General features: G+C 41.7%; 1 protein-coding gene across 3 annotated transcripts in view; it reads left to right on the top strand.

Annotated features, from left to right (window-relative positions):
* LOC121585346 (histone-lysine N-methyltransferase 2A) overlaps window positions 1–15,686 on the top strand; it is a 57,659-nt gene that overhangs the window by 32,991 nt on the left and 8,982 nt on the right. For all 3 annotated transcript variants that reach the window (XM_045213311.1, XM_045213310.1, XM_045213309.1), the window contains exons 15-25: window positions 10,537–10,721; window positions 11,073–11,174; window positions 11,324–11,434; window positions 12,178–12,254; window positions 13,281–13,516; window positions 13,630–13,784; window positions 14,022–14,159; window positions 14,320–14,478; window positions 14,577–14,694; window positions 14,819–14,897; window positions 14,997–15,157. In XM_045213311.1, coding sequence (XP_045069246.1) covers window positions 10,537–10,721; window positions 11,073–11,174; window positions 11,324–11,434; window positions 12,178–12,254; window positions 13,281–13,516; window positions 13,630–13,784; window positions 14,022–14,159; window positions 14,320–14,478; window positions 14,577–14,694; window positions 14,819–14,897; window positions 14,997–15,157 — 1,521 coding nt within the window. The remainder of the gene's footprint in view (window positions 1–10,536; window positions 10,722–11,072; window positions 11,175–11,323; window positions 11,435–12,177; window positions 12,255–13,280; window positions 13,517–13,629; window positions 13,785–14,021; window positions 14,160–14,319; window positions 14,479–14,576; window positions 14,695–14,818; window positions 14,898–14,996; window positions 15,158–15,686) is intronic.

The following is a 15,686-nucleotide window of genomic DNA, read 5'->3' as shown; positions in this document are numbered from 1 at the left end:
CTAGCGAACAGTTTTTTAAATTATATGAGAAAAAAATATTCCATTTTATTTGGAACGGCAAGCCAGACAAAATTAAACGGGCCTATTTATATAATGAATATGAATTCGGAGGACATAAATTATTAAATATTAAAGCATTACACCTATCACTAAAAGCTTCAGTCATACAAAATGTACACTTAATTCCGAACTGGTTCTCTTGCAAATTAGTAAGATTGTCTCACCAAATGTTCAAGAATGGTCTTTTTCCCTTTTTTCAGATTACAACCTGTCACTTTCAGTTATTTGAAAAGGAAATCATCTCCCAGATATCACTATTTCTAAAACAAGCCATAGAAAGTTGGTTGCAATTTCAATTTAATCCTCCAGAAACGACAGAACAAATAATGCAACAAATATTGTGGTTAAACTCAAATATACTAATTGACAAAAAACATTTTTTTGACAAAATGAAAAAAAGGTATAATCTTTGTAAATGATATCATAGGTAGGACTGGTGGAGTTATGTCGCACATGCAGATATCAAAAACATATGAAAATGTCTGCTCTACCCAAAATTACAACCAAATAATTGTAGCATTACCGCAAAAATGGAAGAGGAAAGTGGAAGGGGGAAAAAGTAAAGAACTTGTCTGTCGGCCCTGCATTAAAGAACATAATTGGTTTAAGAAAATTTGTGATAAACTACACCAGTTTCATTAAAAGGACCAAAGGATTGACAGCTGTCCCATATAGATTGCAAAATAGTTGGGAAGAGATTTTTGACGTACCGATTCCATGGCATAGTGTTTATGAACTGATACGCAAAACGACGCCAGATTCAAAACTTATAATTTTTCAATTTAAATTATTGTACAAAATTATTGCTACCAATAGAATGTTATTTATATGGGGGATACAATCTTCCCAGCTCTGCAGATTCTGCTGTGAAGAGACAGAATCATTAGATCATTTGTTTTGGTACTGTCCATTTGTAGCTTGTTTTTGGACACAGGTCCAGGAATGGCTAAAGGATTGCAATATTTACCTGGAGCTAACCCTGCAGATAGCACTACTGGGTGATCTGAAAAGTCATAGTCAATCGATCAATAATATAAAAATATATTGTGTTTATTTTCATTTTACAATCTGTAGAAACCATGTGAATAGAAGGGTTCAGAACTTTTGTAAAACATCACAGTGCAGTTGAAAAATATATGGCAAATAGAAATCCAATATGGATGGTGTTAAGAGATAGATGGGAGGTGTTGAATGGAGTTGAAGGATGGGACTAAAAACAACTAACAACAACTAATAGCAACAAGATAACTAATGTAAAGCATACTGTGTCCATAATAAGTATATAGGTAATAGGTTGAGAGCTTTTGTGAAAGAGCACAGTTAGAAAGATATGGCATATAGAAGCAAACCGGATGGACATCATGAAAATGATCGGAGAGGTTGAGGGGAGAGGAAGTTCAGGAGGAAAAACAAACAAAATATAATTATTGTAAAATTGACTGTGTCCATAAAATGTATATAGTATGTATAAACTGGAAGTAGAGGCCTATGCATTGTTGTTCACTAGTGGTGGGGTTGGAAAGTAAAGGGAAATATATATTTTTTAATGTGTGTGTATATGTATATACAGTGGGGAGAACAAGTATTTGATACACTGCCGATTTTGCAGGTTTTCCTACTTACAAAGCATGTAGAGGTCTGTAATTTTTATCATAGGTACACTTCAACTGTGAGAGACGGAATCACATTGTATGATTTTTAAGTAATTCAGTTGCATTTTATTGCATGACATAAGTATTTGATACATCAGAAAAGCAGAACTTAATATTTGGTACAGAAACCTTTGTTTGCAATTACAGAGATCATACGTTTCCTGTAGGTCTTGACCAGGTTTGCACACACTGCAGCAGGGATTTTGGCCCACTCCTCCATACAGACCTTGCCAGATCCTTCAGGTTTCGGGGCTGTCGCTGGGCAATACGGACTTTCAGCTCCCTCCAAAGATGTTCTATTGGGTTCAGGTCTGGAGACTGGCTATTCCAGGACCTTGAAATGCTTCTTACGGAGCCCAAAACATCACTGCTCTAGAGGAGATCTGCATGGAGGAATGGGCCAAAATACCAGCAACAGTGTGTGAAAACCTTGTGAAGACTTACAGAAAACGTTTGAGCTGTGTCATTGCCAACAAAGGGTATATAACAAAGTATTGAGAAACTTTTGTTATTGACCAAATACTTATTTTCTACCATAATTTGCAAATAAATTCATTAAAAATCCTACAATGTGATTTTCTGGATTTTCTTTTCTCATTTTGTCTGTCATAGTTGACGTGTACCTATGATGAAAATTACAGGCCTTTCTCATCTTTTTAAGTGGGAGAACTTGCACAATTGGTGGCTGACTAAATACTTTTTTCCCCCACTGTGTGTATATATATGTATGTATATATATGTGTGTGTGTGTATATACTCTTGAAGTCTAAAGTTTACATACTCCTTAGCCAAATACATTTACACTCAGTTTTTCACAATTCCTGACATTTAATCCTAGTAATAATTCCCTCTAAACCTAAAGTCAGTTAGGATCACCACTTTATTTTAAGAATGTGAAATGTCAGAATAATAGTAGAGAGAGTGATTTATTTCAGCTTTTATTTCTTTCATCACATTGCCAGTGGGTCAGAAGTTTACATACTCAATTAGTATTTGGTAGCATTGCCTTTAAATTGTTTAACTTGGGTCAAACATTTCAGGTAGCCTTCCACAAGCTTCCCACAATAAATTGGGTGAATTTTGGCCCATTCCTCCTGACAGAACTGGTGTAACTTAGTCAGGTTTGTAGGCCTCCTTGCTTGCACACGCTTTTTCAGTCTGCCCACACATTTTCTATAGGATTGAGGTCAGGGCTTTGTGATGGCCACTCCAATACCTTGACTTTGTTGTCCTTAAGCCATTTTGCCACAACTTTGGAAGTATGCTTGGGGTCATTGTCCATTTGGAAGACCCATTTGCGACCAAGCTTTCACTTCCTGACTGATGTCTTGAGATGTTGCTTCAATATATCCACATAACTTTCCTTCCTCATGATGCCAGCTGTTTTGTGAAATGCACCAAGCCCTCCTGCAGCAAAGCACCCCCACAGCTGATGCTGCCACCCCCGTGCTTCACGGTTGGGATGGTGTTCTTCGGCTTGCAAGCAACCCCCTTTTTCCTCCAAACATAACGATGGTCATTATGGCCAAACAGTTCTATTTTTGTTTCATCAGACCAGAGCACATTTCTCTCGATCTTTGTCCCCATGTGCAGTTGCAAACCGTAGTCTGGCTTTTTTTATGGCGGTTTTGGAGCAGTGGCTTCTTCCTTGCTGAGCGGCCTTTCAGGTTATGTCCATGTAGGACTTGTTTTACTGTGGATATAGATACTTTTGTACTTGTTTCCTCCAGCATCTTCACAAGGTATTTTGCTGTTGTTCTGGGATTGATTTGCACTTTTCGCACCAAAGTACGTTCATCTCTAGGAGACAGAACGCGTCTCCTTCCTGAACGGTATGACGGCTGCGTGGTCCCATGGTGTTTATACTTGCGTACTATTGTTAGTACAGATGAACGTGGTACCTTCAGGCGTTTGGAAATTGCTCCCAAGGATGAACCAGACTTGTGGAGGTCTACCATTTTTTTTCTGAGGTCTTGGCTGATTTCTTTTGATTTTCCCATGATGTAAAGCAAAGAGGCACTGAGTTTGAAGGTAGGCCTCAAAATACATCCACAGGTACACCTCCAGTGGACTCAAATTATGTCAATTAGCCTATCAGAAGCTTCTAAAGCCATGACATCATTTTCTGAAATATTCCAAGCTGTTTAAAGGCACAGTCAACTTAGTGTATGTAAACTTCTGACCCACTGGAATTGTGATAGTGAATTATAAGTGAAATAATCTGTCTGTAAACAATTGTTGGAAAAATTACTTGTCATGCACAAAGTAGATGTCCTAACCGACTTGCCAAAACTATAGTTTGTTAACAAGAAATTTGTGGAGTGGTTGAAAAAGGAGTTTTAATGACTCCAACCTAAGTGAATGTAAACTTCCAACTTCAACTGTGTAATATATATATATATTTGCGAGGGGAAAAAAACATATGGGGGATTGGAAGTGATGCAGACAATGTAATTGATGGAAGTTACAATCTATCTACAATATTAAAGCTGATCTACCCCCTTAAAAAAAGCTTTGCACGTCTGGATTGTACAATATTTGCACATTATTTTTTAAATTCTTCAAGCTCTGTCAAGTTCATTGTTGATCACTGCTTGACAGCCATTTTCAAGTCTTGCATAGATTTTCAAGCAGATTTAAGTCAAAACTAACTAGGCCACTCGTGAACATTCAACGTCGTCTTGGTAAGCAACTCCAGTGTATATTTGGCCTTGTGTTTTAGGTTATTGTGTTTAAAGATTTTGTCTCCCAGTATCTGTTGGAAAGCAGACTGAACCAGGTTTTCCTCTAGGGTTTTGCCTTTGCTTAGCTCTATTCCTCTAGGGTTTTTATCCTAATAAACTCCCTAGTTGTTGCCTATGACAAGAATACCCATAACATGATGCAGCCACCACCATGCTTGAAAATATGAAAAGTGGTACTCAGTGATGTGTTGTGTTGGATTTGCCCCAAACATAATACTTTCTATTCAGGACATAAAGTTAATTTCTTTGTCAAATTCTTTGCAGTTTTACTTTAGTGCCTTACTGCAAACAGAATGCATGTTTTAGAGTATTTTTATTCTATACAGGCTTCCTTCTTTTCACTCAGTCATTTAGTTAGTATTGTGGAGTAACTACAATTTTGTTGATCCAGCCTCAGTTTTCTCCTATCACAGCCATTAAACTCTGTAACTGTTTTAAAGTCACCATTGGCCTCATGGTGAAATTCCTGAGCGGTTTCCTTCCTCTCTGCCAACTTTGTAGTGACTGGGTATATTGATACACCATCCAAAGTGTAATTAATAACTTCACCATGCTCAAAGGGATATTCAATATCTGCCCTTTCTTTTAAACCCATGTACCAATATGTGACCTTTGTGAGGCATTGGAAAACCTCACTGGTCTTTGGTTTAATCTGTTTGAAATTCACTTCTCAACTGTGGGACCTTACAGATAATTGTGTGTGTGGGGTACAGAGATGAAGTAGTCATTAAAAAATAATGTTAAACACTATATTTACACACAGTCCATGCAACTTATTATGTGACTTGTTAAAACCCTTTCCTGCAGCCAAATTACCAAATCTCCCTCTAGTGGCCTCATGGGTGGAACATTATTAATATTTGAATTAATAAATCCAGTGTTTCTATGTCAAACGGTTTTGTTATATTTTAGTCTTCTGTGATGTACAGTAAGGGAAAAAGGTATTTGATCCCCTGCTAATTTTGTATGTTTGCCCACTGACAAAGAAATGATCAGTCTATAATTTTAATGGTAGGTTTATTTGAACAGTGAGAGACAGAATAACAACAACAAAATCCAGAAAAACCCATGTCAAAAATGTTATAAATTGATTTGCATTTTAATGAGGGAAATAAGTATTTGACCCCCTCTCAATCAGAAAGATTTCTGGCTCCCAGGTGTCTTTTATACAGGTAATGAGTTGAGATTAGGAGGACACTCTTAAAGGGAGTGCTCCTAATCTCAGTTTGTTACCTGTATAAAAGACACCTGTCCACAGAAGCAATCAATCAATCTGATTCCAAACTCTCCACCATGGCCAAGACCAAAGAGCTCTCCAAGGATGTCAGGAACAAGATTGTAGACCTACACAAGGCTGGAATGGGCTACAAGACCATCGCCAAGCAGCTTGGTGAGAAGGTGACAACAGTTGGTGCGATTATTCGCAAATGGAAGAAACACAAAATAACTGTCAATCTCCCTCTGCCTGGGGCTCCATGCAAGATCTCACCTCGTGGAGTTGCAATGATCATGAGAACGGTGAGGAATCAGCCCAGAACTACACGGGAGAATCTTGTCAATGATCTCAAGGCAGCTGGGACCATAGTCACCAAGAAAACAATTGGTTACACACTATGCTGTGAAGGACTGAAATCCTGCAGCGCCCGCAAGGTTCCCCTGCTCAAGAAAGCACATATACATGCCCGTCTGAAGTTTGCCAATGAACATCTGAATGATTCCGAGGAGAACTGGGTGAAAGTGTTGTGGTCAGATGAGACCAAAATGTAGCTCTTTGGCATCAACTCAACTCGCCGTGTTTGGAAGAGGAGGAATGCTGCCTATGACCCCAAGAACACCATCCCCACCATCAAACATTGAGGTGGAAACATTATGCTTTGGGGGTGTTTTTCTGATAAGGGGACAGGACAACTTCACCGCATCAAAGGGACGATGGACGGGGCCTTGTACCGTCAAATCTTGGGTGAGAACCTCCTTCCCTCAGCCAGGGCATTGGAAATGGGTCGTGGATGGGTATTCCAGCATGACAATGACCCAAAACGTACAGCCAAGGCCACAAAGGAGTGGCTCAAGAAGAAGCACATTAAGGTCCTGGAGTGGCCTAGCCAGTCTCCAGACCTTAATCCCATAGAAAATCTGTGGAGGGAGCTGAAGGTTCGAGTTGCCAAACGTCAGCTTCAAAATCTTAATGACTTGGAGAAGATCTGCAAAGAGGAGTGAGACAAAATCCCTCCTGAGATGTGTGCAAACCTGGTGGCCAACTACAAAAACGTCTGACTTCTGTGATTGCCAACAAGGGTTTTGCCACCAAGTACTAAGTCATGTTTTGCGGAGGGGTCAAATACTTATTTCCCTCATTAAAATGCAAATCAATTCATAACAATTTTGACATGCGTTTTTCTGGATTTTGTTGTTGTTATTCTGTCTCTCACGGTTCAAATAAACCTACCATTAAAATTATAGACTGATCATTTCTTTGTCAGTGGGCAAACGTACAAAATCAGCAGGGGATCATACTTTTTTCCCTCACTGTATGTAAAGTGTAATATTGAGATGCAAACTGAAAATGTAATACATTTCAACTCTATATCTGTCAAGTTACAGGTGTCTTTTTTTTTTTTGCCCTTGACTGTGTGGGAGGTGTATACTTTTGTTTCAAAGTACACTGAAACAAAATGTAACCGCAACATGCAACAATTTCAAAGATTTTACTGAGTTACAGTTCTTATAAGGAAATCAGTCAATTGAAATAAATAAGTTAGGCCCTAATCAATGGATTTCACATGACTGGGAATACAGATCACCATCATTATGGTGAAGCATGGTGGTGGCAGCATCATGCTGTAGGGATGTTTTTCAGCGGCAGGGACTGGAGACTAGTCACTGATACTTTTAAACAAAATAATAAGTTAGGGGCGTGGATAAGAAAACCAGTCAGTATTTGGTGTGACCACCATTTGCCTCATGCAGCGCATTGAGTTCAGTTTGTTGATTGTGGAATGTTGTCCCACACTCTTCAATGGCAGTGTGAAGTTGCTGGATATTTTGGTGGGAACTGGAACACGCTGGCATATACGTCGATCCAGAGCATACCAACCATGCTTAATGGGTGACAAGTCTGGTGAGTATGCAGGCCATGGAAGAACTGGGACATTTTCAGCTTCCAGGAATTGTGTACAGATCCTTGCGACATGGGGCTGTGCATTATCATGCTGAAACATGATGACGGCGGATGAATGGCACGACAATGGGCCTCAGGATCTTGTCACGGTATCTATGTGCATTCAGATTGCCGTCGATAAAATGTAATTGTGTTCGTTGTCCGTAGCGTATGCCTGCCCATACCATAACCCCACCGCCACCATGGGGCACTCTGTTCACAACGTTGACATCAGCAAACCACTCGCCCACACGACGCCATACAATCGGTGTGCCATCTGCCCGGTACAGTTGAAACCAGGATTCATCAGTGAAGAGCACACTTATTCAGCGTGCCAGGGACCATCAAAGGGGAGCATTTGCCCACTGACGTCGGTTACCATTCCAAACTGCAGTCAGGTCAAAACCCTGGTGCGGACGACGAGCACGCAGATGCACTTCCCTGTGATGGTTTCTGACCGTTTGTGCAGAAATTTTTCGGTTGTGTAAACCCACAGTTTCATCAGCTGTCCAGGTGGCTGCTCTCAGACGGTCCCGCAGGTGAAGAAGCCGGGCTGGTGTGCTTACGCGTGGCCTCTGATTGTGAGGCCGGTTTGACTTACTGCCAAATTCTCTAAAATGACGTTGGAGGTGGCTTATGGTAGAGAATTGAACATTACATTATCTGGCAACAGCTCTGGTGGACATTCCTGCAGTCAGCATGCCAATTGCACGCTGCCTCAAAACTTGAGACATCTGTGGCATTGTCTTGTGTGACAAAACTGCACATTTTTGTGGTCTTTCATTGTCCCCAGCACAAGTTGCACCTGTGTAATGATCATGCTGTTTAATCAGCTTGTTGATATGCCACACCTGTCAGGAAGATGGATTATCTTGGCAAATGAGAAATGCTCTCTAACAGGGATGCAAACAAATTTGTGCACAATTTGGGACGTTTTTTTCTTGGAACTTTTATTTCAGCTCATGAAACATGGGACCAACACGTTTATATTTTTGTTAATTATAGATTTGTTTAAGATTACGAAGAAACACTCTGTGACACTGATTTAGCCGACTGCAGTAAAAGGTTGAGGAAATGTTTACTCCTGAGCCAATTTAGGCTTGCCATAACAAAGGGGTTGAATACTTATTGACTATAGACATTTCAGCTTTTCATTTTTTAAATTAATTTGTACAGATTTTGAAAAACACAATTCTTCTTTGACATTATGGGGTATTGTGTGTGTGTGTGAGACGACTACATCTCAATTTAATCCATTTTAAATTCAGGCTGTAACACAACAAAATGTGGAGAAAGTCAAGGGGTGTGAATATTTTCTGGAGGCACTGTATCTCTATTAGGGCTGACCCCATTTAGTGGACTGGTTGATGGGCTGTTGGTCGACCGAGATTTCTGTAGTCAAGTTGTCGCAAATATATGTATTTTTTCATGGTGCACATGACACCTTTTTGATTCGCGCCTGTCTCAGTGGACTACTTCATTGCCGAGGCCACAAGGATGGCACAGTCCATAACTCCAAGACGTGCTACTGAAATTGTAAATGGTTATATTACATAAGAATAATGGTGCAACGCTAATAAATATAATATTTTATAACAAATACTCTTTCTCCCGCGATGGATAGCGGTCACTGTCCGCGGTTCTGAAACATAATCTTCAGTGCTCCATTGAATTGGTTCCTTTCCCTGTATGTTGCTATGTGCATAATAGCGAAGTTAACCAGCAAACTGGTGTTGAGAACAATGTGGCGGAGGCAGCAGCTGAGTGAGCAGACGAGGAAACAGCCCTTGTCTTAATTGTCTTAAGAAAATTGAGGAGAGGGGAAACCCCTACTTAATTAGGTCTATAATCAATAGCCTAACATGCTGACTACACCGGGCAAGTGCCATCGCGCGCGCATGTTGGTTTTGTCCACCCACACCAGACGCGGGTTGAAATATCAAAACGAACTTTGAACCAAATATATTAATTTGGGGACAGATCGAAAAGCATTAAACATTTATGGCCATTTAGCTAGCTAGCTTGCTGTTGCTAGCTCATTTGTCCTGGGATATAAACATTGGGTTGTTATTTTACCTGATATGCACAAGGTCCTCTACTCAGACAATTAATCCACAGATAAAAGGGTAAACAGAGCTGCTTTCTAGTAATCTCTCCTCCTTCAGGCTTCTTCTTCTTTGGACTTTATATGGTGGTTGGCAACCAACTTTAAGGTGCATTACCACCACCAACTGGACTGGAGTGTGGACCTCAATTCATCTTTCAATCACCCACGTGGGTATATGCTCCTAAAAACCATTGAGGAGATGGGAGAGGCGGGACTTGCAGCACGTCATGCGTCACAAATAGATCCAAGTTCTATTTTAGCGCCTGGCATGTGATTATGATAGGCTATACGCCAGTCCCTATTGGTCACGTGCATGCAATGTATACATTTTTCATGTAAAGAGAGCAAGAGTTGAGGGAATAGGGAATGTTTTTCCTGAACAAATGAGGTATTTCGGTAACAGAACTTTTCAGCTTTGGCATGGACAGCGCAATAAACACATGCTGTGGTGTCTGTTTGCTGCAGCACGGAGGAGAGACTTCCTGTCGTTTATTTTTTATTTTTTTACTCAGTGTGGCCAATGGGCTCCCTCATGAGTAATTTGTTTCTTAATTATTTAATCAAACAGTGTGCTTAAAGCGTCAGGCAAGCTCATTGCATATAGTTGATTTTATTCAAATGCATAGGGTGTGTCTATATATGGAAAAATAATTAGTAAAATGTCGATTGGTCGAAAGAACAGACGACTCGACCAAGATAAAACATTTTTTGTCTGGGACAGCCCAAATCTCAAGTTTATTACACACTGTTATCTCCCATGCTTTGATGTGGTGCCGTGAAATGGTTCTGATGGTTGTCCACCCCTCTCCCCTCCAGGTGACCTGTATGAGATTCTGTCTAGCCTGCCAGAGAGTGTAGCGTATTCCTGCCGGCCCTGCAGCCAGTCCCAGCCCAGCGCCTGGAGGGAGCTGCTCCACATGGAGCTGAGGGCCGGGATAGAGAAGGTGCTGGCCTGCCTGCTCACCTCCACCCTCACCCAGCACCTCATCGCCTGCTCACAGGTGAGAGATACCAGGCCGTACAATGCTTCTTGCCACAGGATGCTAAATGAGACAGGATGCGCAGGCTGAACATAGCAACAGGCGTTTTAACACCTGTCATGACTTGTAGTCAACCTACATTTTGATGTGGCTTTTCTGAATAAATAATTTCAAAGAACGAGTGCAACGACTCTCTCCTCTCCTCTCTTTTTTAAAAGTTTATTAGCTGATATCAGATGTACATTTACAGACTGAGATCTGCTAGGACTATTTGCCTGGTCCTCTTGAACTGTTGCACATAAGTTCTCGTGTGGCTATATTTTCAGTGTTTCTCTGTAACATACTACATTTGTCCCTATTCCCCTCCCGTAGTGTGTGACCCAGGTTGACCCTGACAGTGGAGCGAAGGGCCAGCCAGCCTGTGACCTCCGTGCTGTGGGCAAGAAGTTTGACAAAGGCCTCTACACCACCCTGGTCAGTGTCTCTATATAGTATCTGAATTGGCAGGACAGGATCTCTTCTACATTCAAACTCTCATTTGAAGGAAGATTTTAAAGGAAGAAGAATGAGTGTAACAAATTGTCAGCTAAATAACCATGTTTTTATGGCTATTTATGTTGTAGAAATCGTTCCATGAAGATGTGGTGCAGGTGGTGCGGAGGCGTCTGGATCAGGAGGAGTCTCTCCCGGAGGAAGAAAGGCCCACAGCCTTGGCCCGCTCCTACTACTTGAAGGTAATGCTGAGTACTCAGAGACGGCAACACTCTGGGAGGAAAACTCCTTACACAGGCAATCGTCCAGTACAAATCAGAAGTATTTACTTGACGATGTAGCTAAAAGCACAGTGTACTTTCAGTATGACGGAAAAACTGTTTGTTGAACTATAAGTCTTCTGCAATGTTATCGGGTGTTTTTTTTTAAAACACCGTTTTTTGTTTAAAGCACACAAACGTCATAATAAACGGATATACAAATGTTCTCACTACACTTGGCTGCACTTTGTCAACACAGCTGATTTACAATCATCTTGCTTGAGACATTCTCAACTTATTTTGAAATATTGTTTATAGACTGTACACACTAGTTTAAATGTTTCATAAAGTTATATATCAGAAGTTAGACTGAACACCGACACTTGAATACCCTCATCCTAACACAATGCATGGTCTGTACTCAGTCAGTCAGTGATGTCAGTCCTCAGTGCATGTCTTGTGGTGTCTAAGTTGTTCCATATGGCTATCTAGTCAGCAGAACAGTATGTAATTGGGAATGAGTTATGGGGCTCTGTAGGGCTGTGGTTCTGGTGGTCATGACTCCCCTGGTGGTCATAGGTTCACTTGGTTCAAACTACAGTTATAGAAGATGGTTGAATCCAGGGACATTTGGAATGTTCATTTGAAAGAAAAAAGCTCTACATGTTTTAAAATGGCCAACAGTTAAGTCTAGATTCACCCTCTCCTAACTGTTCTCTCTGCAGCTTCTGGAGGAGGTCTTCAACTGGTTCAACAGTCAGGACCCCAAAGTGTGGGACCCCCGAACAAAAGACCTGCCTGTGTGAGTAGCAATCTGCTCCTCATATCTCCTTGTCCAGGGGATCTCAACTGGCGGCCACCCAACGTATTCCCACACATAATAGAGAAATATGTGGTTTTATACAAATATAATCAAGTTTTGAAATGATTGTTTTAGTCAAATATTTTATCTGTTTGGGCTTCTTGCGGTCATTTTGCAGTCTACAAATTATTTGTAGTTATGTTCCGGCACCCTGAACTCAGCATACGATTTACCAAGGGTCTTAGAAGGTTGTCGAAGTCTGTCTTGAATTTCTGGGATTTAACATGATGTTATCAGAAATTGGCTCATATGGGAAGATTTTATTCCATCTTGAAATTCCAGTTTAACTTTGGGTTGTTGCATATTGCTTCACTTCTTCTATGCAGTGATTTATGTGGAGTATTTTCCCATGAAGCAACATAAGCCTAAATTCAGTGGAGCAACTGATTTTATGTTTTCTGGTTTGCCGCACATTTGTATGACACCCCTGTTGTTCACATCCTGATAGGAAATGATAAGTTGATTGAATTGTACTTTACTGTCAACAAGGACCTTAAAGTGTGGGAACAGTAATTAAAATCCAGTTTGACAGGAAGTTACAGAAGTTAGTCTTATAATTATTTTATTATTCTTTATGTTAAAACCAGGACAGTCCCCCTCCTCTCCCACACATTCCCAGTTCACATCCTTCCTTCTCTGCGACGGAGGACACAGAGTAGTGACTTTTCTTCTTGGGGAAAAGATTGATTCATAAACATGAATTGTTTGTTAATGTAAATGAGTGTAATCCATAATCAGCTAGATGTGAGCCACTGTCTGTTGTATACTCTTCTAGTCAAATCCTAACTTGAGTGTAACTGTGTGCACATGTAACTCAGATGTTTGCCTAAATCATCCAAATTTGAGTTACGTGCTCATAACTCAAGTTGGAATTTGGCACAGCATGACTCTAACACATGACTTGACTTCCTCTTCTTTCATCTCCTCACCCCTCCATTCCTCCATCCATTCCCTTTCCCATTGCAGTGGGATGCTGTCCCATGCGGTTCAGCCCCCCACCACTGAGCATGTGTACGCCCAGTGGCATGAGAGGGAGGAGCTACGGTCCAGGGCCCCTCTGGGGACCCTGCAGACGGAGAACGTACCACGCCTGGAGGTGAAACAAGAAGAGGTGCCTCACCCCACCACCCCACTGACCACAGAGCCAACCAGGGGCCTCCACTTCAGGAAAAACAGGGCTTTCAGGCTTAATAAACTCAAAGGTACTTCCCACAACTGAGGGGAGGAAAAACAATGAGAAAGCAAATATTGAATCGACCAATTTCCTAAGGGGATTGTTCTGGTTTTGGTGTGATGTCTGGCGTTTGTCCCTCAGGGAAAAGGGGAAGGGCTGGACGACAGTCAAAGTCTGAGGGACGGCCATCCAAGTCTGAGGGACGGCTGTCCAAGGCTGACCTAGACACAGGGTGGTCCAAGGACGACGGGAGGCAATGCTCACTGTGCCAAAAGTATGGAGACGCTAAGTCCAATGTGAGTAAGAATGAAACTAGGTTTCAGAACACTTCTGAGAAGACCTTCTAAAAAGTGACTTAAGGAATCACAGCATGGTGGAAAGAAACACAAACCGTGCTCTGACTTCAGAGCACTAAGCCTTCATACCCTTGTTCAACATAACAGCCCTTGACTCACAGGAAATTAAGTCAACAAATCCACACAGTAGGTAACCCACCAGGCCTGTATTTCTAACCTCCTCCGTGTGTCCCTCAGGAGGCGGGCAGGCTGCTGTACCTGGGCCAGAACGAATGGGCTCACATCAACTGCTCCATGTGGTCCGCAGAGGTGTTCGAGGAGGACAATGGCTCTCTGATGCACGTGCACAGTGCCGTCGCTAGGGGGCGCTTCATGGTGAGGCTTCACTTTATTTGTGCAGTGACATTCTTGTTTTTTCAGCAGCTGTAGTTTGTGTATCATTGTCCAATGTCCATCATCTCTCTCAAACTCATTATCCAGACCTATTCTCTCCTCCTGGACTGATCTAACCTGTCTGTGTCTCTTGTCCCCTCAGCGCTGTGAGCGCTGTAACCATACAGGTGCCACAGTGGGCTGCTGTCTGACCTCCTGCCAGAGCAACTACCACTTCATGTGTGCCCGCTCCCGCAACTGTGTATTCCAGGACGACAAGAAGGTCTACTGCTACAAACACAGAGACCTCATCAGTGGCAAGGTAAAGTCCTGGGACTACTCAGGTAGTGGGACTGTTATGTTTTAAAAAATCTTGAATGAGTTTCCTCACACGTGTGCATTGTTCTTGTTCCATTGCAGATGATCACTGGCCAAGGGTTTGAGGTGAATCGGAGGATGTACGTGGACTTTGATGGGATCAGTCTTCGCAGGAAGTTCTTGACCGGACTGGAGCCAGAAAACATCAATTTGATGATTGGTATGTTTTCTCGACACATTACATTGTAATTTGTAGCTCACTTGAGTACAGGTATCACAGTACAGTGGACACAGGACTGGTCATGGGTTATGCATATCTAATCATTGCTCTTTTCTGAATTCAGGCTCTTTGCAGATTGAAAAGCTAGGTATGCTGACTGAGCTGTCTGCAAAGCAAGGAAAACTTTTCCCAGTGGGTTACCAGTAAGTAGCAGCAATTCATAATTAATAATGAAACAAATTGGCATGTTTAGACTTGGTTTTGTATGACTTCCTTTATTTGAACTCCTCCTCTCTCCCCAGGTGTTCTCGCTGGTACTGGAGCACGGTGAACCCACTGCGGCGATGCAAATACACGTGTACGATACGTGAGGTCCGACCGCCGGTCCCTGAGAAACCTGCTGAAGAGATGCCAGACAATGGAGAGAATAGCACTATAGCACACAGCCCCTGCCCCCAGTCAGGTGAGAGTCCTGGTAACACAACACTGCATCAAACCCTCGCTACTACACTGAACAAAAGTATAAGCGCAACATGTAATGTGTTGGTCCCATGTTTCATGAGCTGAAATAAAAGATCATACAAATGTTCCGTATGCTCAAAAGCTTATTTCGCTCAAATTCTGTGCACAAATTTGTTTACGTCCCTATTAGTGAGCATTTCTCCTTTCCCAAGATAATCCATTCACCTGACAGGTGTGGCATATCAAGAAGCTGCATAAACAGCAGAATCATTACACAGGTGCACCTTGTGTTGGGGACAATAAAAGGCAACTCTAAAATGTGCAGTTTTATCACACAACACAATACCACAGATGTCTCAAGTTTTGAGGGAGTGCGCAATTGGCATGCTGACTGCAGGAATGTACACCAGACATGTTGCCAGAAAATTGAATGTTCATTTCTCTACCATAAGCTGCCTCCAAAGTCGTTTTAGAGAATTTGGCAGTACGTCCAACCGACCTCACAACTGCAGACCGCGTGTATGGCGTTG

Source organism: Coregonus clupeaformis, unplaced genomic scaffold (genome assembly GCF_020615455.1).
Source record: "Coregonus clupeaformis isolate EN_2021a unplaced genomic scaffold, ASM2061545v1 scaf0096, whole genome shotgun sequence".
NCBI lineage: Eukaryota > Metazoa > Chordata > Actinopteri > Salmoniformes > Salmonidae > Coregonus > Coregonus clupeaformis.
Note: the sequence above shows the minus strand (reverse complement) of the source record. Positions and strands in the feature narration are given on the sequence as shown.